Genomic DNA, 25019 nt, shown 5'->3' on the forward strand with positions numbered 1-25019 from the left:
TAAAGGGCAGTGCAAAGAAGCTGGGCATGAAATGAACCTGAAAGCAGGAGGCAGAGAAGGATGCCTGTTACACCTCCAAGCAGCAGCTTTGCACCTGTGACTGCAGCATGAGCTCTATCAGTACAATTGCAACAAATTCAGCACAAAATCCATACAGAGATTTGGTCACATGATGACAGTAACAGACATCAGCTTTGGGCATGCATTTTGTCTGTCTTCCCTAATATCAACCAAGTTCTGTTTCTCCTGTTGTGGGCAATTCAGTCTAAGAACCATACAGTGTGTGTCCTGGGCATGTGTAGGATGTATGTTATCCATACATCCAGCCAAAGAGACTCCCAGGCTTGAATCATCTCTATTACCTCATCAGCATGTATTAAGAATTTGGATGCTCCTTTGAATTCTCCTGTGCAAATGAAGTAAAATGAAAACAATTAAGGCCCACACAAAGCCAGAGGCTAGGGCATTCTAATTTCCTCTGCTAAACAGAAAATGGGTAGATTAATTTCCAGAATACTTTGCATGAGTACAGATGCAAGAAATCTCTATTTCCCCTTAGCAAGGGTTCTTTTCATGTTTTTTAATTTATTTACAAATCAAATATTCTTCAAGTGGGTATGTTTTACAGGATCCTCAAGAGTATTGTGAATGACAAACCAAAGGACCACTCCTTAAGTGATTATATAATCAGAGAGTTGCAAACCACTGGGATTTTACTGTATAACCCTGACGAGGATAAAAGCAGCCCTGCATTATTAATGCTAGCTCTGTGTTCTTTTTTTTTTTAACTCAAGCAAAGGCACTTACTCTGAAAGCTGTTCACTGAGAAGATGTTGGGATGATAGAATCCAGCCTTGCAAATACATTTGTAGGCTCCAAGCACAAATCCAAGGCCTTTAATTGGCATGCACTGTGAGAAAGGAAAAAAAAGAAAAGTCATGCAGATGATCACACAACTGTATACTCAGATGCACATTCAACCATAAAAACATTACAAGACACTCTGCACAGACTTCCAAGAACAAATAGGCACTCTTTCCAGACTGACAGTATCTCCTCAGCAGCTTTTCCCATAGTCATATATCACTCCAGCTTTTTTGCCTTGCTGTTCATCTCCAACAAACAGCAAAGACAGCTCTAATCAAGCCTGTCCCACTGATAAGCTGACCAAGTGACAAATTTGACTCTTGCACATTTGATCTAGGCAGGACTTTAGGCAGCTGGGTTTTTTTTTTTCTGAAAGGTTTCCAGCACTTTTCCCCAACACAGCAGGTAGGTTTCAGACAGCTGGAGCTCACACTATGTGAGGAAGAACATGAACACCTGCAGCTAAGCCCCAGCCTTCTGCTGGCAGCACATACTGGTGTCCCCACAACAACAGAAAAGTGGAGCTAGCCCAGCTAAGAAAAACACAAGTGCTTGTTAGAGAAAATGGCTGCAAACATAAATCTGACCTGGATGAAAGAGAAAAAATCTATGCTAACAGGAGCCCCATATTTTTAAAATATCTTGTAATTTTTCAAGGTAGCAATATGTGAATCAAGTTTCATTTAAACTTAGCTTCACTCTTGCTTAGTTTTGACATCAGGTCAGCCACAGCAAATTTTTTACTATGAGAGAACATCTACTGTCAGACAATTTCTGTATATCAAATGGACTTTGCCTAGTATAGAGGGAAGAAACAGTCCAGCAACATAAAGGTAGAAACACTTGTAAAATGATGTTTCCTGGTACAGTTTGTTTCACTTCATCAGATGAAAGAAGACTACTAGACTAGATGCCTTTCCCATGAGTGCACCTATAGCATAGGTACACCATGAATATGAACTAGACATTAGAAGTTCCCCAATGACCAATTGAATGATTTAACTAAAACAGCCTCTGTCCTCTCACCTCCATCTTTTTCACTTATTTGTGACTGTCTGTGACTTTAAGATATGCTTCAATATCTAAGTGCCTGTGACTGGGAGGAAGATGCAGAGGGCAGGGCTCAGTAAAAAATGCCTGAGTATAAAAAAATCAAATGTACACCAAGAGAGAACAGTCTGCACTGTAGACACTGAAGAAAAACTCAGGGGAAAAAAAAAAAAGCTAAGAGTTTCTTATTATCTCAAGTTTCAGCTTTGTGACATAATTCTGCCTGCTGTTGGGGAAGCCACTTAGCTTTTCTTTGCCTCAGTTCCAGACAGCACCATCTCTTCTCCCACCCTTTGCCAATCTGATGGCAGTGCTATTGGAAACAATTAGGAAGTAGGAAACTGGTATGCAAGAACACTGAAAATTCATTCAACCTTTGTATAAGCATGAAAGAAATAAAAAAAAAAAGGAAAGAGAAGGCCCAAAACCTTTTTTTTTTTTTTCACACTTTATCTTCACCCTGCAGAAATGTGACTGCTAACAGGGTGGAGGACAGGACAAACTGAAGTGGGATGCGAGTGTGCGCAAGTCCAATGACAGCCAAGCCTCTTTAACCAAGCACAGAAAGGCAGTTACAGTAGTAAAAAGACATTTTCAGATTAAAATTCTCTTCTGCGTTCTGGCTCCTTGCTTTGTAGGATGAAGATACATGCTGCTGTAGAGATTGCATTTTCTTTTTGAAGAAAAGGAAGAAGTAGCTCCCACTGTATTATGTGAATGCTGCAGCACCCCAAGTACTGTATTCATAATCCTTTGCCACTGAACAAATTTACAGAATCACAGAATTGCAGTCTCATGGATCTGTTCTGCATTAAAATCAATGCTTTACTGATGAATCTTTCACAAACATTCAATATTCACACCAAATAAAAACCTGTAACTCTTATTTTATTGTCTCTGACCAGTCTAGAACTTGAAAATGGACAAAATATTTCAAATGCTGTCATCTTTCATTGGTCTAAGACATTATCCTTTTTTCCAGAATTTGGCAGCTGTAATACAGCTTAAAAACCATCAGTCAAATTGTTTCTTGCAGTCCACATGATCCCAGGCAAAGGCATAAGGGATCAGAATACCATGTTGACAGGGCGATGGAGAGAAAAAAGCCTAGACCCCTCTAGATGCAATATCAAACTTCGAAATTCCACTGTGTTCAACACTGCATGGAAACAGAACTATTTACAGCCTGACTTTTTAAAAGAATTTGCAGCACCTACAGGAAAAAACACTAAATACTATGAGGCCAAAAATGGAAAAAATACTATCTCTGGAAAGAAAAAAATTCACTCTTTTTACAAAAGATCTAACAGGCTATATTTTATTAACCAATGGTGACAAATACTATGGTGAAAAAGGTAGTAAATAAACTATCTTCTGCTCTACGAAAGGAGTTTAGCAAACAAAGTCCAGATTTGTTTGTTATGTTTATTTACAGATAAAGGCTTTTCCTGGCTGTCTGTAGATGAATCTACACGACACGTAGCAGGCACAAGCAAGCAACTTTTGTCCTTGCCCTGACAAGTGACACCTGGTTCCAGTGGCCCCAGTGGCAGACTCTGAGCCCAAGCCTTGCAAAGCTGGAGTAGCTCAGCCCACAGACCTGACCGTGGGCTTCAGCCCCAGGAACCCAGGGAGCACAGAAACTGAGTGATGCACAACAGGCCCTGTAGACACAGCCAGTAAAATATTAATCTACTGCTGAGTTACTTAAGATTTGATCCATATAGAACTTAGCATTGAATAAAAGTAGATGTGTGGAAAATACCTGCTTCCATGTAAGCAAAAAAACCGGAAGCATAAAACTGACCTGGTTTCAAATTTCATTATAAATGTGAAAGCACAGCTCTGGGAATAAACCCACCATATTCCTGAGTATTTTTACCTCATCAGTAGTCATCAGCTTTTAAAAAATCATACTTTAATCAATTCATAAAAGCAGCTACCTTAGGTTGGATCAGAAGCTCCATTTAGGCTTGTATCACACCTCCTATGTGCCAGCAGCCAGTGTTGAGGCAAACAGAGAAAGATGCAGGTGGCTACTGAGTGATCCTTCACCGATATGCCCTTCAGGACACCACACTCCTAAATGGAATTTGTATCGCTTTAACTTCCAGTTCTTATAGATGGCTTGGTTACAATTAAGATCAGCTTTATCATCATGTTTGCTAAAGAGAGAGTAATAGGTGTCTGTAGAATTCACAGAGTGCATTTATTCTACTTGTCTGTTCCCTGGTATTATATTTTCAGCTTTTACAGTATTAGTATAATGTAATGACTCTGAAGCTTTTTATAGCAAGCTTTAAATCATATGTTCAGCTCAAAAAAACCTTAGCTATTCCATGAATATTTATCTGGAGAGTATTTATAAACAAATAGCTCTTGAATCAACACAAGATTCTAACACATTTAAACGCAACATCTAAACTAGTTTTTTTAGTCTGTATTGGTTTAATTTTATGTTCCTTGTTGTAAAGGACGAAGTTGGTAAAATCTAATGTGATAAAGATTACCTCTGTTGGAAAGAAAATAAACCCTTCAAATAACCTGTGTAACTGCTTTAGATGTCTGAGCCAAATCTTCTGGCACAAGAGAGACAAAGCCCTTCATCAGATGTGATTAGCCAGAAACCAAGTGACGAAGTATTCAGCAGACACACAAAGCAGGTGAGACATCCAGAAGGGGAGAACAGGGCAAAAACAAACAAGTAGCTTCAGAGAAAGCGTGTGGCTTCGTGTTCCACATGTAATTTAGAAACTCAGATAAAGGACTAAACAAATCCATACTGTGGAATTCTGGAGCACAGGGGGCAAACCAGTAATTTTACAATATAAGAAAGAAAAAAAAAAAAAAAGAAGAAAATGAAAAAAAAATACTAAAAATACAGCCAGCCTTGAGTTGGATACTTCAAGTTTTTCAAAGAGCAGCTTTCAAAATCTGTATTTCCACATGAATACAGCAATGAGAATGTCTCCCTTTTCTAAAGTCAACTCCTTGTTCAAAGGATGAAGTAAAAGCAACGTCATGATAGATAAAGCTTAACAAAGATAATACAAGTAAGCCCATGTTTCTTTGTTCTGGTTAGGGGCAGCACATAAGGGATTTCTAGAAAATGCAAGAGTAATTTTAGAGTAATTTTTATAGAGTAATTTTGTACCTGGCACACAATAGCAGCTGGAGCAGGTTGGTGTCCTGCAAAACCCCAGGAGGATTTTTCTGATACTGTTTACCACTCAAGTGAAGCACACTCACTCATTAATAAAAAAAAAAAAAAAAGCAAAACAAAACACCAAAACAAACAAATCTCCCTATAGCAATAAGAAATTTTTAAAAAATCAAAAATTAATGAAATTAATTACTTTTTTCTAAACAATTTTAAAATATTTTTTTAATTTTTAAAAATAAAATAAAGATGATAAAAGCCAAAGTCTCTTTGTCTTTTCAATGACAGCTTTGTCATTGAAAAGGCTTTACCCATTGTCTTTTCTCAGTTCATTTACCCTTCACAACCAGAGTGTTGTGTTACAGTGTTTGCAGCCTCACAAGCCAGCAGTGAGCACATCCACATGTCCAAAAACCTTGTGCATCACCTGGAAGGCCCTGCTTGCCTCCAGAGAGCCTGGGAGGCAGCCAGCTTGCCAACCACACTACTCATTAACTTTTCAAACACAACATTTTGGTTCAAAGAGACAGGACAGGGTTGGCCACTCTATACTTTTGCTGCAGGGTTACTTAGGCCCCCATAGCTCTTCTCCTCCTCCCTGAATGCACTGGTGGAGTTAATTACTTTCTATATTCAAGTTAAAAATGTGTTTTCCAGCAACAGGAGACTTAGAATAACATCGAGTTGTTTAACTCTGAGTCAGTCAAAGCACAGCAACAGCTGATCTGATTCAGCTTAGAGCAAAGGTAGTTGTCAGGGCAATATTTGTCGTTATAGTTTGATGCTTTGCTAAAAATTCTTCAGTGCTTTTTAATTTGATTTTTTCATTATTCTGATTTTGTTAAGCATAGGATGAGAATAAATAGTGATGACAGGAGCCTCAGCTCATTCACACAAATAATAAGTGACACATGACTACTGACAAACCATGAGCAGAAAAGTTAATGTCATTCACTAAAAGTATGGGACTGTAGAGTCTTTAACATCTAATTAACCTCTTTTGAGATGTGTCTCAGTTTGGTGATCAGGCTTGTGTTTGAGGACACACAGGATTGACTCCCTTCTGGTTCTCCTTGTCTTCAAGGATGATGATGTTATCAGCCCATTGGTGGACAAGCACACAAATATGCTAGCACTACTGAAAAAAAAATAACGGTGGAAGTGGAGCATTTTGCAAAGAAATGAAGAGAGGAGATCAGAAATATGTACAAATCATAGTATCTTCTTGGAAGATGGTGAAAAGGGAATAAGATTACTTGAGTAATGTTTGAAAGCAGGTTACATGGAGGCCATGGTGGGGCTAAGGAGAAGAAAACTCATCAACAGCTGTTGTCCTGCACATGGAGAACCCACGGTCAGCTTACAAACTAAGCTTCTCACAGTCAGGATTCTTTACAGACAATTCAAAGTACAACAATTGAAAATTACAGCAATTTTCAGAGGATGGGTAGCTTGGACACTCATAGGTTCTCAGCAATTATATTTTTTAAGGCAGATTTTTCATTATTGCTGAAAATACCTGTGAAATTTACCATCAGACTACTTTAAAAATAAAAATCTCTTTATTTTATAGTCTGGAATTGACATTGATAACCTGAATATTATTTAAGAACACATTAAACTTTGCTTCTGGTTAACACACTAAACATTAAAATTACAGTGTCTCCTCTCCTAGAAAACTGCACTGCAATTACAGGGGAACATGTTAACAGACACCAAAGGGACTGAGAATTTTATAGCCATTAAATAATGCAGTGTAATTAATTCAAAGGCACTTTCTCAGGGCCAGATATCCTTGGCTTTGAAGATGAGTTAAGATATTTTTCACCATTAGCACAGGTTAAAACTTCATTTACAGCAAAGTTCACTTCCTCAGTGTCATAATTAACAGAGAATTCTCCTCATACTGTTTCTCTACCCCTTCCTTCCTATCACTAGGGTAATTTCAGGCTCTACACATGGGTAATACTGGAAATATCGAACATTATCTGCAGTTCCAGAAGCTGTCAAGTAATATGACAAAACACACAGAGGTCCTTTACCTCTGATTCTGCCAGCTAGTTCTGCTTTCATCTGTAGCTTGGCAGCCACTGTTGCAAAGTTGCCTGGAAGATGAGCCACACAGTGAGACAGGGGATTAAGAAAGCTTGCCAAAATCTGCAAGAATGTGAGTCATTTCCGAAATCATTGGGGCGGGGGGTGGGGGGGTGGGGTGGGGGAGGAAAGCTGTATCTATTCCTGATCCCTACAAAAGATGCAGTGTTTTAAGAAATGCAGAAACCCCTAACTTTGTATTACTTATTGATGTCAACTTTAAACCAAATTTTCAGTTGGTCCATCTCTGCCAATAAATTAAATTAGTGGCCCTATGACAATGCAAACTACTTCCATTCTGAAATCCATTTTACACATTTATAAACTTTATTAAAAATATTTCTTTACAGTACTAAAACCAGACTTTCGCATTTTCTTCCAAAGGCCAATAGGAAATACTAGAATAGCCAATCCAACCCAGTAACTCATCAAGACATTTGTGGTGCTTAAGCACAAAAAACTTATTCAGAATAGGAAAGAGTAAAAGGGGGTGGGGGTACATGGGAATTGCACAGCTCATCCCACAGAAGGGCACGGCCAAACATTCAGGAGACTGCACCGTTCTTTGGAAAGAGTCTCACTGTTGAAGTGCTTCCAGCATGGACAGCCTGCTGGCCCTGCTAGCAGGAAAGGGAAAAAATCTCCTGTGGTTCGGCCAAAAGCTAACAAATAGCTGCTATAATCAGTAGGTAATTTAGACACATAATTCAAGGAGGGGAATAAAATGGTGGAAAACAGTGCATGATATCTTAATGAGTTAACGTGGACAACGTTGCTAAACCAACATTTCCTAGCCAGCAGATGTATCTGTCATTTCTATTGCATTTCCTAGCAACCATTCATGTAATTACTTCTTTATTCCTAAAACATGATTTTTAGGCTGATTCCACACACTACCAATACATACATAACCACATTGAAAAGATCTGCAACACTTTGTGTCTGTTTTCCCAGCCCACAGCACTTTCTGGACTTACTGCCTGGTTCCAGACAGTGCAGCAGCAGTCAGAAACTTGCTAAGTTCCCACAAGCTTCATGAAAATAACATCTTCCTGGAGAAAAGATACCCTCTGAGTGTTCCTGCTGAGGGGGAGACTACATCATGAGGACATACCTTTTATTAGACACCAGAGAATGCTCTTGGAACATGCCAGTCACAAGGAAAGCTTTAGCTGGCACTGGTGCCAGCTTAGACATCAGTGAACAGAATAACATCCTCATAAACAAACTCAGTAAGTGTGGACTGGATGAGAGGACAGAGAGGTGGATTGAGAACTGGCTGAATGGCAGGTCCCAGAGGTGATAATCAGTGGCACAGGGTGTAGCTGGAGGCCTGTCACTAGTGAGGTCCCCCAGGGCTCAGTACCAGGCCCAGTATTAACTTATTCATCAATGGCTTGAATGAAGGGGCAGAGGCCTCTTCTGTTCCAGCAAGTTCACAAAGCTGGCAGGAGTGGCCGATACCCCAGAGGGCTGTGCAGCCCTTCAGAGGGCCCTCAACAGGTCGGAGAGATGGACAGAGAAGAACTGTCTGAAATTCAGCAAGGGTAAGTCCTCAAGAGTCATCTGGACACAACCCTGTGCAATGTGCTCTAGAATAACCTGGCTTGAGCAGGGAGTTTGGACCAGATAACTCACTGTAGTCCCTTCCAACCTGACCTATTCTGTGATCTGTGGTAATATATTAGGAAACCAGGCTATAATAATCTGATGTCCTGTTCCTTGGTATTCAGCCCATCTTTAGGACTTGGTCTATTTTTCCAGAGGTTTTGACTACTCAAGACTACCTGGAGCCTTGAGTTGAGTCCAACTGGGTGAAGTTGAATAAGCTGTGTTCCTAGTTACAAAATTAATTCTTCCTGAAATTAATTCTTACTTGAGGATTTTGTGTGAAACCTGGTTGAGAAGACAGCTATATAAAGGCTCCAATTTTAATATAATTGGTCAATTTTACAGCATTTTTCCCTTTTATAGCGATGTCACATTAGACAGAAATTGAAGGAAAATACCTACCTCACTAGTACTTGAATGAAGACACAGCATCTTCTACTATAGAACAGTGTCTAACATAATTAATTGCATGAGTCTTTCTATTTGTTGGCCATTGGTGAATTAAAACTCTCTGCTATGTTCTGTCCATCAGCAGCATGCATTTGAAAAGCACATTTCTTTAATTTGAGAAGACAGCCAAATCTTGCATCAGAATGCTTGCTCTGTCCACAACTTGGTCAATAGTCTCTCATTAATTTTGCTTTATTCTGAACTGTAGCCTCTACAGTTTGACAATGTGTCAACTCATTGGGAAAGTAAATCTTATTTACAAGATACTATCAGAATATGGGTTTTCCTACCTGTCAAGCATATTTCCATGTTCAGGCACAAGTCGCCCATCCTCAGGGTTGGAATGTCCCTCAGAATTAAAGTTCAGAGCACAGTTTCTGGGTTTAACCATGATCTGAGCTCTGTTAAATTACAGATTATTTTTGATTGCTTTCAATCCCACAGTGAGAAGAAGCACCATATTGTTGCTGTCAGAAAAAGATCCTCTCCAAATCCCACTACTTGACAGCAACACCTTCACACTGATCTCCACAGCCTGGAGCTGCACACTTACTCATTATGAGGCACAAGTCCCACAGAGGTGCTGCATGTCCCATGAGCACCATGAAAACAGAGCACCCACTATTTGCCAGCTATTTGATAGCTCATTCCACCTCTTCTTCAGCACTAGGCAAGCACAAGAGTTTTTTAAAAATGCTTTCGGAAAGACAGTTAAACTTTTGGGCAACAAATCAGAAACAAACTGTTTTAACAGCCTGATATGAAACAGCAACAAACTTGATGAGTTAATATCTGTCTAGTTGCTTACTGCTTCTCATCCAGGACACCTCAGAGATCAGCCAGGGGAATGAAATCCTACTTTTTCCTCTGAATACTTGTTTCTTTCCTGCAACCTTTTTCAGATTTGATGAAAAATGTCCTAATTTTGAGTAGTAACTGTTCGATAGGGAAGTCCCCACTTCTAGGTCAAAAGCTAGCTAAAGGGTTGGTGATCAAGTCCCATATATGAAGCCATCATATTCTAGATAGACACCTTGAAAATATTTCCTCTATTCTTCTGTTTCACTTATTTCAAATCTAGATTGTTACATTTTTCCAAATGTACATTTCCAAACATTTCCAAAGCCAATGTAGCCTTGATGACTCATATTTCACTCCTCCATTGCCTTCTGGAGATGGGGGGTTTGGCCATGAATGTAAATTCCTTAGAAGTTTCATTCTAAATGGCTGCTTTTGATATTTAATGATGCTTCTCTCGGTCCATCATTATTTTTCCTTCAGGTTTGCACTTATTCCAACAAGGTTATTCCTGTGCCCTGGTGATTAAAAGATATTTTCCCTGTTCTGCTCAACTGCCATTTCCTGCCCAAGCTGAGCTCCTCCTTCATACAAGGCTACAAACTTCCTCCATTTAACATTAGGGAAGCTACACACTATAAAGCTGTTCTCTGAAGGTCACAGTGTCACATGAGCTTTGATACAGCCCTGTAAGGAGCATTCAGACTAAGAATAAGGGTTGTGTCCAGATATCGATAGGAATGGAAATACTCCCTTGTCCTGTCTCCAGCAGGGAGTCCCTGTGTCACAGAGTCCTCTTGCATCCACAGGAATTTTAAGATGATGTCTGCTGGAGCACATCACCCACAGCTTAACTGGTCCCAGAGCCCTGCAGCAGCTTTGGGACACTGTTATGGCAGGGAACCCATGGAACAGTCCAGACTCCTAAGTGTGACAAGGTGCCTTAAAACCTTGGTAGCAGCCCTCCTCTGCTTTGAGATCTTTAAGCAGGACAGCTTTCTTCTTGTGAAGTACAGATTCCTGCATTGTGAGACCTCCAACCAGGAGAGCTTTCTTCTTGTATGAATCTATAGTATAACTAATCTTCACCACAGAAGTGCAGCCACATTTAATCAATCTTCTGAGATGTGTAACACTACACATTCCAAAGTGATGGTTAAGTTTAAATGGAGACTGGAAGGATGAAATATACCTTTTTTTTTTTTTTAATTTGTTCAGTATGCTGTTTTCCCTTGGATCAGCAATGCCCTGTTTTTGAGCCAAGGTCCCAAACCTTGGGACAGATTGCCCAATCCCAAAATGAGTTCCCTGCTAACCCAAACAGCAGATGGCCACACCACAGAGATATACAGTGATGTTCCGGCTTGCAGCACAAAGCTAAAGCAAAGCATCAAACAGTCTCTGGAACCAGAAATTCTGGAACTTTGTATTCCTTCTCCTGACAGGGTAAATACTGATAACACTATTTGAAACACATGTGGCTGCAAATTTGGAAGCCAGTTTCCTAGAAATCATTAAGAATGCCAGAACATTCAGCAAGTTTATTTGCACTGTAATTATTTCTTACTCAAGCACTGGCAAGAAGAGTGGCGTAAGAATAACACTAAAACTCAGGAATCAAAGTAGCCTTCAGGCAGTACAGTACCTATTACTCACCAATTCTATTTAATGAACTTGCATGAAAACAGGGCTTAATGAATAACAAGTAACATGGTACATCATCTGAAGAGAAAGCAAGCTGGAGTTTTCTCTCTATTCTTCAGCAGCTGTCAGGACCTGATTCACAAAGCATGATGGACTGGATCTTTTGTGATATCATTAAAATTAAAAGTGAAATTGTTTTCCATTATTAATTATAGAAATGTCCCTCTTGTTTTCAGAGCTCTCAGAAATGGTGAAACAGCATCTGGTAGCAGTACACTGTAGACATATAAAGCTCAGTAGACAATAGGATGCTTGGAAGAGTTTGCTTCAGACTGAACAAAATGTCAAGTTTACTTTCCATGTGACAGAGCAAATCCATTTTTATTGGAAGCCACTACAGAAATAGCACCAAAGACCTGCCAGCCTTAATGTGACACAGGCCTGTGCACACAGACATCCACCCTTGCTCACTATCATTACATCTTAACTCTCATTTTGAAATAACTTGAAGATGTGACAACAGTTACCACTTCTATCCACTAGCGAAATCCGGAGACCAGTGAAGCTACAGCTGGGACAAATCAAGGCAGAACCAAGTCCTTTCCCACAACCATAGATTTTAGTTGGTAACACGTAGATGTTGTAAAGTTCACAATGGAAGAGGAAACAACTTACAGGTTAAGACAGAAAATTTCTGGTTAGTAACTACATTAACCTGCACTTTAAAGGCATCATATTTTGTTTCATATTTATAAATAAATACTGCTCACAGTTTCCTGGGTTTACAATTCCAGAACAAGAATATTATAACACAGAGGCTTGTAAAATTACCTTACTACTATGTTTCCTGTTACTGCTTTCCCCTCTCTGTACTTTAATCCCTCATTCTGCAAAATGCAACACATCACTAAGGGCATGGGACTTGTGACCCAGCTCCCCAGAAAAGCCTCCCACCTCATCCCCAGGAACAGCACAGACTCTCCATTGCTTCACTCCAACAGACTCCTATTTCAAACACTTATGAAGCAAGACACAAGTCCAGGAACCAGCCCATTTAGTCTGAAGAGCCTTTCCAGGTCAAATACATTGACCAGTATTTTTGCCAATCTTCTAGAAGTGCAAATAGGACACAAACTGGGTCTTCCAGATTTCTATCCTGAGACTTGAAAAATTCCATCTCAACCATTCACTTTATTAAAACAAACAAACACAAACCACAGGTAAATTGTTTTAACATGGTTCTGTATGGTAAGCAAATTATCAACCAGTAAAGTTGGTAGACAAGGGTTTCTATTGAATTTTCTTGAGTCTGAGCAAACTCTCAAAATGTATTGTCATTGTTTCACGGATTCTGGGAAGTTTCTGAATTCTGTATACTAAATCTGTAATTCTATAATACAGTAAACACAATCCCACAATATGGTAACTATATCCAAAAGTTCAATCTTAGTTATCTTATCATAGGATTGCATTCACTGTGTTATAGCATAACAAAACTGCATGAATGGACCACAGCAGAAGCTTATGGTGAAATCCTACTCTCTCTCACGTCAACCTTTCAAGTGAGTCAGCTGCAGAACATGTAATGAAAACCCTAAAACCCAGAGGCAAGGTGTTGAAAGCTCAAAAAATTCAGAAACATCAGAGGAAAAAGCAAAGCATTCTCTATTGGCAGCCCTGCAGAGCCTGCAAGCTTCCAGGTCAAGTTCGGAGGTTCTTGGTTAGGTTCAAAGCGTTCAGAAGTTCACAGGCATGGCCAGTCCATGACAAATGCTTCCATAGACTGTCAGTGGGACTAGCACTCCTTACTTATCTCTCGCCAGGAAAATGTTTCCTTTACTTATTTGCAGGTTTCTTTCTCACTTGTCTTGTAAATGATACATCTTTTCATTATCTATGGGCTTCTCAGGGGTGGGGAACTTCCTTTTTTGATCCCACTTTCAAATTCTCAAGACATCTCAAAATTGGGGATTTCATACAGCCTTGTACCATAAGAAATGTTTTGGTGAAGTAGTTATATATACCAGGTTGTTTAGTCAGCATCATACCCATAGGAAAATATAGAAAAAAAAAAAAAAAAAGAAAAAAAAAGAGAAAGGTTTCTTGCTCTAAAAGCAGTAACTTGCTCACTCTAATATAAATATTTTTAAAGCATTCCTGAGACATACAGAAAGTCACTTGACAAGCTAAATTGTACTTGGGTTTTGCCATCTTTTGAGACTGTTATGCTGCTTATAATTACTCTGACTTGTAAAAAAACACTCAGTTAATGTTGGTAGTGATGCTGGTACTGACAGAGCAAGTTACAGACACTAAAATTAATTCCATTCAAACTAAAGCAAAATTGGGAAACATATTGGGATGCACTCAGCATTTGGCTACTTTTAAAATTACAATCCACCATTTTTATAGGCTTGAGGTACAGTGATTAGTTTTGTAAACATGAAGTTCCCTCTGTAAGGTCCAAATGGAAAGAAGGGAGTGGGGAATTAAACACCCCCAGCTACAGAACACATCCCTCCAGCAGCAGCCAGGGGAGTGCCAGTGCCTCCAGCTGTCACAGGTGAGATAGGAGAATGGAGATAGGGCCTGGACATACTGCACCCATCAGGCCTTTTCTCTCACAGTTTCCACAGCTACAAGACAGGTGATTTAACACAGAAACTACCTTCACCTGCACTCTGTGAAATGTACAAAATTTTATCCAGGTATCCTTACAAAATATTAATATTGTTAAAACTGTCTTTCTCTCTAGAAATATGCCACAGGCTCCTCAGTCACATCTCCTAACTAAGTCCTATTATAAAACTCCAAAATAAATACACCGTGAGTGAAAAAAAACATAATCTTGTACTAATCTCTTATCAATAAAAGTAAATACTACTGTTAATTTACAATAATAAATATGAATTATATAAATCCACATGATTACCAACCATATAAAGTTAATGTAAGAAAGGACTCCGTCCAGTATTTTCCTCATACTTCTTGTAAACTCTAAATCTTCCCAACAAAGCCTTTTATCCTGTGCTGCTGAACCCCAAACTAGAACTGAGGAAACATATCTGAAAGGCAAGCCAGCTTTTAGTGGCATACCAAAGGCAGCTGAAAATACACAGCAGTTCATTGAAAATGACAATTCTTCAGGAATTGATTAGTGGCTATTTTCAGAATCACAATAATATGCATAGGGCTGCACAGAACAAAAGACATATACAGTCTTTGTCACATGAGGTTTATTGTAACAGACACTTGAAAGACAAAATGAGAAGGATTCAATTCTATTCTCAGTTGCCCTTATTTTAAATAAACCAAAATTCCAGTGACTCCAGTACTTCCAGTCACCTCACTGAAATTACTGGATAATGATGCTTGAATCAAACCCACTTTGTCTCCTTCTGCTTTTATACTTTCATTTATATTCAATTTCTTTAATATAAATTCATTTGTTGAGACTATTAAGTAGTTATAAAACCTAAAGAATGAAGGTCACCTCAGCATTAAGTGCCACCTTTGACACCAGCTTCCAGCAGATTCCAGAAAGATGAGAAAGTAGGGCAGCCCCGCTACTATTGCCAATTATCAAATAACACTCATTAAGCCACATGAGTTCCCAGGTCCCCACCAAATTCCAGCTTTATCAATGAATACTTTCCTAAAACTTTTGGATGCCAAAATCTTCCTTTTCAACCCACAGCTTGAGCAAGCCCCTCTCCTTGCTGAAAACTGCAAACTCGCCTTGAAGTGACAACCAATTGCCAAGTTTTATCAAAACAGCTGGATTTCAGTGTTAGCAGGTGGGGGGAAAGTCCCTGAGCTATTTTTGAACTCAATAAAGTGGATTGTGGGATCTTTGAGGGAGGAAGAGAGTTATACAATTCTGTGAGTGCTTTCCATGAAAACCGAAGACCCTTTGGAATATTTATTTATAGCATCACCTGAGATTACAGTAAAAGCTGGCTCAGAATACAATCACAGAATAGTTAAGGTTGGAAGGGGCCACTGGAAGTCTCTGGTCCAACCTCCCTGCTTAAGCAGGTTCCCCTACAGCACATTAGCTGGGGCTGTGACCAGATGGTTCTTGAGTATCTCCAGTGGGGGAGACTCTACATCCTCTCTGGGCAGCCTGTTCCAGTGCATGGCCATCACACAGCAAAGAAGTTCTCATATTCAGGTGGAACTTTCTGCACATCAGTTTCTGGTTGTTGCCTTTTGTGCTCTGCCTGACTCCCATTTTATTAGACAACCAAAATAGCTATTGAGTTGCAAAATACTCTGTCTGAAAAAACAGTTTGTCTGCCAGAACTGACAGCCCAGACCCTTTCACTGTCGGCAAATTAGCTGTTTTTTACACAGCAGTAACACTCACCTGAGCTGTGAGAATTTCCCATTTCAGTCACCACCCAGATCTCTCAATGGACAGCATCCTCACCCTTTACTGTATAAATCCACTGTGCTCTTCATGCTCTAATTTTTCATGAGAGCTGCCTGCTGGACTGGAAATGCCATCTGCCCCAAAGCACAGGTTGGGTTTGCCCTCTCCCCCTCCTGTCTGCAGCCCATTTGCTGCCCTGGGAGGTTTCCCTACTTGCACAACCTCAAATTGTGCCAGTTAACACTCTCTCTTTCTCCTTCCCACTTCACATAGTCCTTTGTTCCACTTTTAAATTCAGTCTAAGACATGCTTCTTAATTTATACAAAAACTGGGGGAAAGTCACTAAACACTTTTAGGCAACCACTCTGGAATTCATATTCTTTACACATCTCCTTAACGGATGTATCAGCAGCTCCTTAGAAATGAAAATAATTGGAATATTCTTCCTATTAGGATCACACTTCAGATTTCAGTCAGGATTCAATATTTCATCCTTTAAAAAAAACTTCACAAAATTCTATTAAACCCTTTCACAGAAGTAAGAAGCACTCTGCACTTGAAGACACTAACTTCAGATAGATTTTCTCTTCATTTGTTTTAAGACAAGTAGGTGTCACGGCTGCATATATCTTACGGCTACACCAGAAATTCCTTCTTTGCATGGGAGAGTCTGCCACATTCCCTATCCTGATTTACTACTTATGCTGGAATAAGCCCTTGGATTCTCGTGATTGCTTTCCTGGTGTAAGAAACTACCAAAAAGAGCAAGACATATAAAATACAGTCCTAAAATAAGGTGTGTAACAAAGCTGTTATCCTGTGAAGATGTCAAGCGTTTCTCAGATTTTGGAGGAATCATTTATACAAATATTTAAGCTCTCAAAGCCAAAACATTTACCAATCATTTAGACATAATCATCTTGTCACTTACACAGAGCCCAACAAACATGTCAGTGGGGAAACCCCACAGCGTAATTAACATTGCGTTGAATGACAACTGAAGAAAAACATTATAAGCAGTCTCATTCAAACCTGAAAGGCAGTGTCTACTATGTCAACACTCGCTTCACCAGGAAGATTGATTTTCCCCATTATTTCTCTTAATTGTACACATGTAGCTTTCAGTTTGATTTCACTGACTATTTTAATCATAGCTTGACTTTGAGGTTTTCTGTTAGCAGTGCAGTCCAATTTTTATTCTCAAGAAAGCAAGAGATCAAGACACATTGCTCAACAACACAGTTAAGAGATCTGATGGTCAAAATGGAGTAGGAAGAAAGGAAAACTTTTTATTAACTTTCAATTTTGTAGGTAAAATTTTCAGAACAGTAACCAACAGTAAACAGACCAAACAAAACAGTAAATGCTGGTTCCACTCCAATAATCATTATACTTTTCTAAATGTACTGTCCAGTCTTCTGAAGGAACTGTAGCCCCCAAAGCTCTTTTCTGTCAGTGCAGTTAAATTTCATAGAGTGAAGCAAATTGCAGTCAGGTTTACCTAAGTTATAATACATTTCCTCTACACTGACTGCAGAGATGCAAGCAGAGCTATCTGTCAATGTACCATTTTAAAATATAGACACAACTGTTCTCTAAGCAGCATAGCTCTAAGCTCTGAGATGCAGCAAGGTCTCACCAGCACATCTGAATTCTGCATAAAGTACTATTAGTGTCTGATTAAATATTAATTACAAGAATGCAGTTGAACAGCATTTAACTGGGGAAAGGCCATCAGCAAATAGCAATTTTTCTGCCAAAAAATACCTAGTACAGCACTATGTTACTTTCTGCCATTTAATGTGGATCACAAGGAGGTAGTAAGTGTCCTGAAAGCATCAGTCCCACGGCAAAGGCTGTGGTCCATAGTCCTCCCCAGTTTAACCAGACAGGATCCTGCCTAAAAAACATGCCTGGGAGATGTGAGTATTATTTATTTCAACAAGAGCAAGAGGAAAACGTTCAGTTCCAAAGAGAAGTTAAGCCTGTACACTGGAAGCCAACAGCACAGATGTTCCTGACCTCCCCTGTGCTCCTCATCCCCTCCTGCCTGATGGAGGGTTTGGGCACCTGCCCACTCCCAGCTGCCTGTTTGGGGTCCACAGCCATCCTTCCTCAGGAGGAAAGAACCATCTCCCCACCTATCCACACACATTTCCTGCTGTCATCCCGCTCAGCAGATTAAACTGAAGACCCTTCCCACACCTCCTGTCATGCTTGGCTACTTCATGCCCTACCCCATGGACGTGCACCAGATCTGCCTACAAGTGCTGATGGCAGCAATGCAGCTGTGACACCAATTTTTCCCTAACAAAACTATGTCACATGAGGGATGTATCACAAATACTTGAATTCTACCAACTGAGGAGAGCAGAACCAGGGCCTCCACTGAAAAATGGGCGTCGTTGCTATTTTGCTAACTTACAGCTATGGGATATGGGCTGAAGGAAAGCACTACCTTAAGTCAGGGCTGAGCAAATACTTTTCAAATATTATTTGCAAAATAAGAATTGTCTGGGTCATATTTAAAATATTTAACTGTCTGAATCCACTCCAGTGAAAAAAATACCGCTGAGGAGAGGGAGAGCTTAAATTTTGCATGATTAAAACACTGATTCAATAATGGTTGCAGAACTGGTCATTTCCAACTGGGCACTAAAAACCAGGAGAACCTACACCTACCATTGAACTGTAGGCATCACAGGTCCTTCTCTTGTATTGAAGGACCCAAACATCTGCATCTGCCATCCCCAGAGACTGCTCCAGCACTCAGAATTATTCTGGAAGTAGTTTGTCTCAGATTCAATAGAACAATGTAAAATAATGATCTCTGGGCTTTTAGTTCAAGTGTCTAAATGTGCCTTAGAAAAAGCATCTCATCTCTCAAATGCACCTTTTAGCTACCAGGCAGCTAATCCGTTCACACCTCCTTGGTGCTTCTGTGCCTCATGGCAGCACTCTAAGTAATTTATTAAGTGACACTTAGTAGGGTATAGTTGAAGTGTCCCATTTCCTCACACCAAAAGCCCCGTTACATTTTTTATCACACACTTCCCTCCTCAAGGTGCCCTCTCAGTTTTCATGTTTCACCAGACCACTGAAATATTTTATAGCGCTCATGACAGCAGAGACACATGATCCCTGCCCAAGGAACTCACAGCCTGGAGAAGCAGGCAGGGACAGAGCAGCAGGATAGCGGAAGCAGTCAGTGTCAGCATTTCTGAGCTCTGGGATATGCCCTTCCCAGGCTTCTGCCTGGGAATTCACTTAGTGCTGCATCCTCTCCTGTCTGCCTCCTAGAGCACTTGCCTTTCAGAAAGAGGCATCTTCACAGTCCAGAGCTGCATCTGCAGAAATTACTATGCTGACCTTTTTTTTTTCCATTTTTTAATTTCCTCCAGAATATTTTTCTGCTTCTGCTTCTACTTTTCCCTTGTTTTCAATTCTGTTGTTAGACCAGTTTGATATGATTACCACTTCTGATTAATGAATGAAGGACAAACTCAAACACACAGGTCACATGAATTGTTCAAGAGTTAAGAAGTCATCAAGAAGAGGTTTATGTGAGCTATTTTGCAAAGAAACCACACAATCTAAAAAGAACAGCAACTCAGAAGGCATCTTTACAATGGCTGGAGAAGTTGGGCATCCTCCAGCAGGATGAACCAGCTCCCGACAACCCCAAACAACTTCTGTCCACTTCCCCAGGTACTTTGTCTCCAGAGATCTGTATCACACTTAGAGCATTCTTGTGTCATCAGAGCAGCTGCTAATGGAGAGCTGGTAAGCTCCAAGGGAAATAGAAACAAGGCATGCAGGCTGGTAGAGCACCAGCACACTAAGCACTCCCAAGGGCTTTGTGGGAAGTGCTTCTCCCACCTGGGCTTTGTAAGAAACAGTGCTGCAAATAGCACCACATGCAGAAGCAAGAAACAACACCTGGGGACAGAATTTGAGAATGTTTTTTCAGTCCACTCATTCTTTGCTTGCAGCTGCTGTAAATCCACGTGAAATTGCTCCATGTGATCCAATGTCTTCAGTTTCTACACTGACTTTTAGAGTAAGAGAACCAGCTGAGTGTGTCATTTTTATTTTAGCTGTTGCCTCTGCATTAAATAGGTTATGTTGAATGCTGAGGGAGAATGAACAAAAATAATTTCTTCTTAAAAGCTGTCAGTGTAGGATTAGCCTACAAGGAGATGAATGCCAAGGAGTCTCACACTGGACAGACTGGATTCAGGCACTCTGGAAATGCAGATACCCTGGGAGAGCACGGGCTTTTAACTTCAGATACACTGCATTCTAGCTTACACTTGTTGTTACTTATTTGTTACTGCTAATCTCCATAGAAATGAAAGGATTTACATCCTTTTAAATAACTGCTTAGAATTTTCAAACATATCTTACAAAGGCAATTTAAATCATTCAGCCTGTGTTATTTAAGCTGCTAGAGCAGAGAAGCAAACAAACCAGTATGATTCCCTTTTTTTCCTAATGCATTTTTATGTTCTGCATACTTCAATTTTTAGCAACATACTTTTTAAACTGATAAATGGAGATCTGCAAGAACTATTTGAACATTACATCTAAGACTACTGCACCATTTCTCAGGAGTCACAGGGAAGAGTTTAAATTTTCTTCTGTAGTTCTGCCCTCCTTTCCTTTCCTATGTTTTTCAACTTTTTACTGTGGAAATTGAAAACAAAACTGACCAAGAAAGCCCAACAATTAATTCCAGAAGCAGTGATTGCAAGAGAAAGTTGGTCTAATAGATTTAAAACAGGCTAGAGCTCCAATGTCCCTGCCTCACACAGTCAACAGTCATAAATTCTAATTCATTCTTTGAAATCAGAAGCAGGTTGCTGATGCAGACAGATCCAGTTACACCTGGGAGGTAATGAGGTGAAGTCATTGCATGGGAGAGAAGAAAAATACATCCAGCTGACTATGCAGCATTTAACTCAATGGCTCCCTAGAGGGAAGCATCAACAGCAGGGGTGCAGCTGACAAGTGAAATGCTGCTTTGTGTAACACTTTACTACCCATTTATGTGTTATAGGAATAGCAAATCGTCAAAAGGCCACAGAGGAACAGAGCTCCATCAAAGCAATCTGCAGAACTACCCTTTGTGGTTAGTAGGCAAGAATTCAGCAAGCTCATGGGCTGGCACAAAGCTTTGTCCCTCGAATTTTGTTGGAAATTATTTTTCTGAAAAATGCCTGTCCAGGTTGTGCAGAGCTTTACAGTATTGACAGAATATAAAGTCCCTGTTTTTAGACCTTAGACTATATAAAGGGTGCTTGGCAATAGGATTTAACATATCTCCTGCTACTCTGGATGCCTTTGTTACCATCTTAAAAAAAAATCCCTGTAGTCAGTACAATGAAGGAAGTCTGGTTTCTTAACAAATGTACCTCATCTTTTACTGTGAGCTCCACTTCAATCATCTCACATGGCTGGGACTCTGACAGCATCTCCGGCCTGAAACACATGAAGTCACCCCTTGTCTTTCACCTCATGGAGAGCTTCCCCTTGCCTCCCCTCCTTTCTCTTCATAAAACACACAAGACCAGAACATATTTGTGCCTTCACTGTCAAATATTGACAAACGGCTCAAAATTTTCTGTGAGATGACCTGGCAGTCACAGAACATGGTTGGTGAATAAATCTTTTCCATGGGAATCCAGACTAAAATTACAAAATAAATACATCCAACAGTAACACAGTCTCCCCCCACTCCTGTCACTCACAGACCTAGCTTGTTGTGCTTATTACCCACTGAGCTATGGGACTGTCCCAACTCAACCAGGACAGCTGACCTCCGAAATACTTCCAAGCCAACTTCCAGTTTAGTAAAATTGTGGTATTGGAATGTGTTGACAAATTTGACAACGTCTAATTCTCTATCCCAGGGCTGCACTGAAGATGATTAAAGAGGGCTCTATTTCAGCACTTCTTTACTGTTGAGCTTGTAAATTTTTGGAATCACAACTTCAGCTGTGTAACCTGGATAGAAAAGTGACTGTAAAAATATGGAAGTTTCCTACATCTTTCACATTTTATCAGTTTAAAGAAATCATTAGAAAAAAACCCCATTCTTTTCGTTAGAATTTCTACCATAGTTTCCACATTTTGTAGAAGCACTGCCCTGTCTGAAGATTGGGTCATCCCACTACAGTTAATCAAGAGCATGTCTCCTTTGTCCAGCACCACCATTTGAGGGAAGTACATCAGATAAAAGTCATTACATTAGCACACTAATAGCTGCTGCAAGTACCCAACAACAGAAAGAGATGGGCACCTGCTGATTGATGATCTTGAAAAGACAGAGAATTGCCCAAAATTTGGAAGACAGAGAACCGCCCAAAATGTGCTTTCTGAGCAAGGGAATTATAATATAATTTCCAACCATTTCAAAGCAGCAATGAAGCAAGGATCATTATACAATCCCTATTGTTTATTGATTGTTAATTAATTTATCACCAGCAGAAACCAGTTTCCTGAGTAAAATTTATCCAACAGTCTCACCATCAGATACTTTACCCCTCCCTCCTAAAAAAAACAAACAAACAAACAAACAAAAAACCAAACAAAAAACAAAAACAAAAAACCAAAAAACATTAATAAATACAAAGCAGCCTAAGCAGTTTGGTAAGTACCACTGCCCTACCCCCAGCCAAAAACCACAATAGCATTTGATCCATCATCTGCCACCTTTGTAGCCTTACAGCAAGCTGAGCAGCTTTGACCTGCATCATACCAATTTGAAAATCACTGGAAATTTGAGAATCACTGGAAATTTCCTCACAGCTGGGGGACTGTTGCACCTTGTTGAGACGGATCTTGTTAATCAGACTGTCCTCAATCTTATCAAAGCTGCAGATGCAACTTTATACAGATATAATACGAGAATGGATTACAGAGAAATGCTTAGGAACAAAAAATGTACTTTCTAGTCTTGTTTTTCTGATGGATTCAATTCAAGACATTCTGGTTTGCTATGCTTAAAAGCAAGCATACAGCAAGAAACCTATATTCTTTCTCCCACATATGAGGAACCTTGCTTTGCTGTTCCCCAAGCAAAGCAACAACAGTGTCAAAAGATTTCTAGGAGAAATAGAAGTCAGAGTCCAGGACACAGCAACATCTATTTTCTTTTTCCACTTAGTAAGTGTCCAGGCTTTTAACAATTATTAGATCCCTTCACTAAGGAAGAGTTTCAGTGTCAGAACAGAAACACATGAATAGCAAGAAAACAGGAATTGAAGTGTCAATTCACTATGGTAATTTTATAACTTAAAAAAATAAAGTTTGAGGTTGACTAGATCACTGTTGGGTTTTGTTATTATTCTTTCTGACAGCTAAAAATGTCTTTCATTTATATGCTGCTACTCCTTCCAGTGAAGATGGGGGTAATGCATTTGGATTTGTGCTTAGCTCTCTGTTTGAACTTAAAATTTGCTTTTGGTGTATTGGGAAATTCCAGTAACATTTTATTATGATTTCTAATTAGCAGATATGTATTTATACTTTCAGCTAAAGTAAGGATTTTTTTTTTTGTCTGGGAATGACATGATTTTTCATTTAATTTCTCAGTGGATGTGGACTGAAAGTGCACAATGCTGATACTTCTCTAGAAGTCACTATTATTAAGATGATTTAAATTTTATATATCTTCTTCATTCTTGGTTGTACAGTTCAAAAAAAAAGCATTCATTTAGAATAAAGTGTTTATATTAGGACCATTGTACTGCTCTCATAAATAAGTCATGTTTTCTTTAACTTTCTATCAGTATAAATAGCTATCATTCCAAATATACATTATCTTTATCACTTGTAAGAATGGTTATAAATCATTAAATGGAAATTTGATACTTTTTCATAGTATTTTTCACTGTGGAATGATTAAAAGCTTCAATGAATCTCCCATTATTTAAACTCCCACATATAAACAACTAAACAGTTTACCAAAATAAATAATGGTGCAAACAATGAAAACCAAATGGCAAATGCCTAATAGCTGGATATTTGTAAGATAAATAAGAGTACAGAATATATGAGGCAAATACGTTCCAAGAAAACCAACAGAGATTGCTTGAATTTGGAATATTACATTGTGGAGAAAACCAAGGAAAAAACGTCTCTACAAAGTCAATTTCTAAAACAAACTTGTACATTTTTCTGGGTTTTCTTCAGTTCTAACTAGTACACATGAAATAAAAGAACAAAAAAAAATTAGTAGTAAAACCCCTCTTGTCTTATTATAGCATTTGAAACACGCTTTAAACCAGTATCAACATGAAGACACTACAGATTTCTGCAGAAAAATAGTTTATAACATCCTGTTTTCTTTTTGTCTTACTAGATAATTGGTTGCACAACATCTTTTTGTTTGTTGTTGACTCCTTTCCCATTTCATCACTACTTTAGACTGCTAGATTAAGGTTACTCAAGTAGTGGTAGTTTCCTTCTTTTATTTTTCTTTTTTCCTTCCCTCACAAGATTAATTGCATATTTATAGATATCACAAATCTTTCCCAGACCATATGGGAATAATTTCAATCTGCCCCAGGATCATTTCTGTCATTATTGTCTACTCATTCCCATGAGAAGCTGTTATCCATCCTGTTATTCACCATAAAAGTGAAATCCAGTATTACCTATTCAATGCTTCACAGTTATGCTGCCCTTTGTCTCCTGCCATTTGAGCAATTTGTGGCAGCAATAAGACCACCCCCTTAGAAAGATTTCAGAGAAACTCTGCTCATTCAAATGATGCAAAGCAAGTCATCTCACTCATAGACATATTCCACATAATTCTACCAACTGTATTATAAGACTGCCAGGAGTAGCATTATGTATATAAACCAGTGATTCCAGAGCGTGGAAACCAGGCCACAGAAACATGAGAGACCACTGGTCTCTCTGCCATCACTTCTAGACTACAAAAATCATCTTCCCATACTTAG

General features: G+C 39.3%; 1 protein-coding gene across 1 annotated transcript in view; it reads right to left on the reverse strand.

The window, feature by feature from the left end:
* GPR158 (G protein-coupled receptor 158) overlaps positions 1-25019 on the reverse strand; it is a 187165-nt gene that overhangs the window by 106185 nt on the left and 55961 nt on the right. The window contains exon 3 of the mRNA XM_053967378.1: positions 808-910. Within this exon, the coding sequence (XP_053823353.1) occupies positions 808-910 (103 nt within the window). The remainder of the gene's footprint in view (positions 1-807; positions 911-25019) is intronic.

This window comes from Vidua chalybeata, chromosome 1 (assembly GCF_026979565.1).
Source record: "Vidua chalybeata isolate OUT-0048 chromosome 1, bVidCha1 merged haplotype, whole genome shotgun sequence".
NCBI classification, from domain to species: Eukaryota; Metazoa; Chordata; class Aves; order Passeriformes; family Viduidae; genus Vidua; species Vidua chalybeata.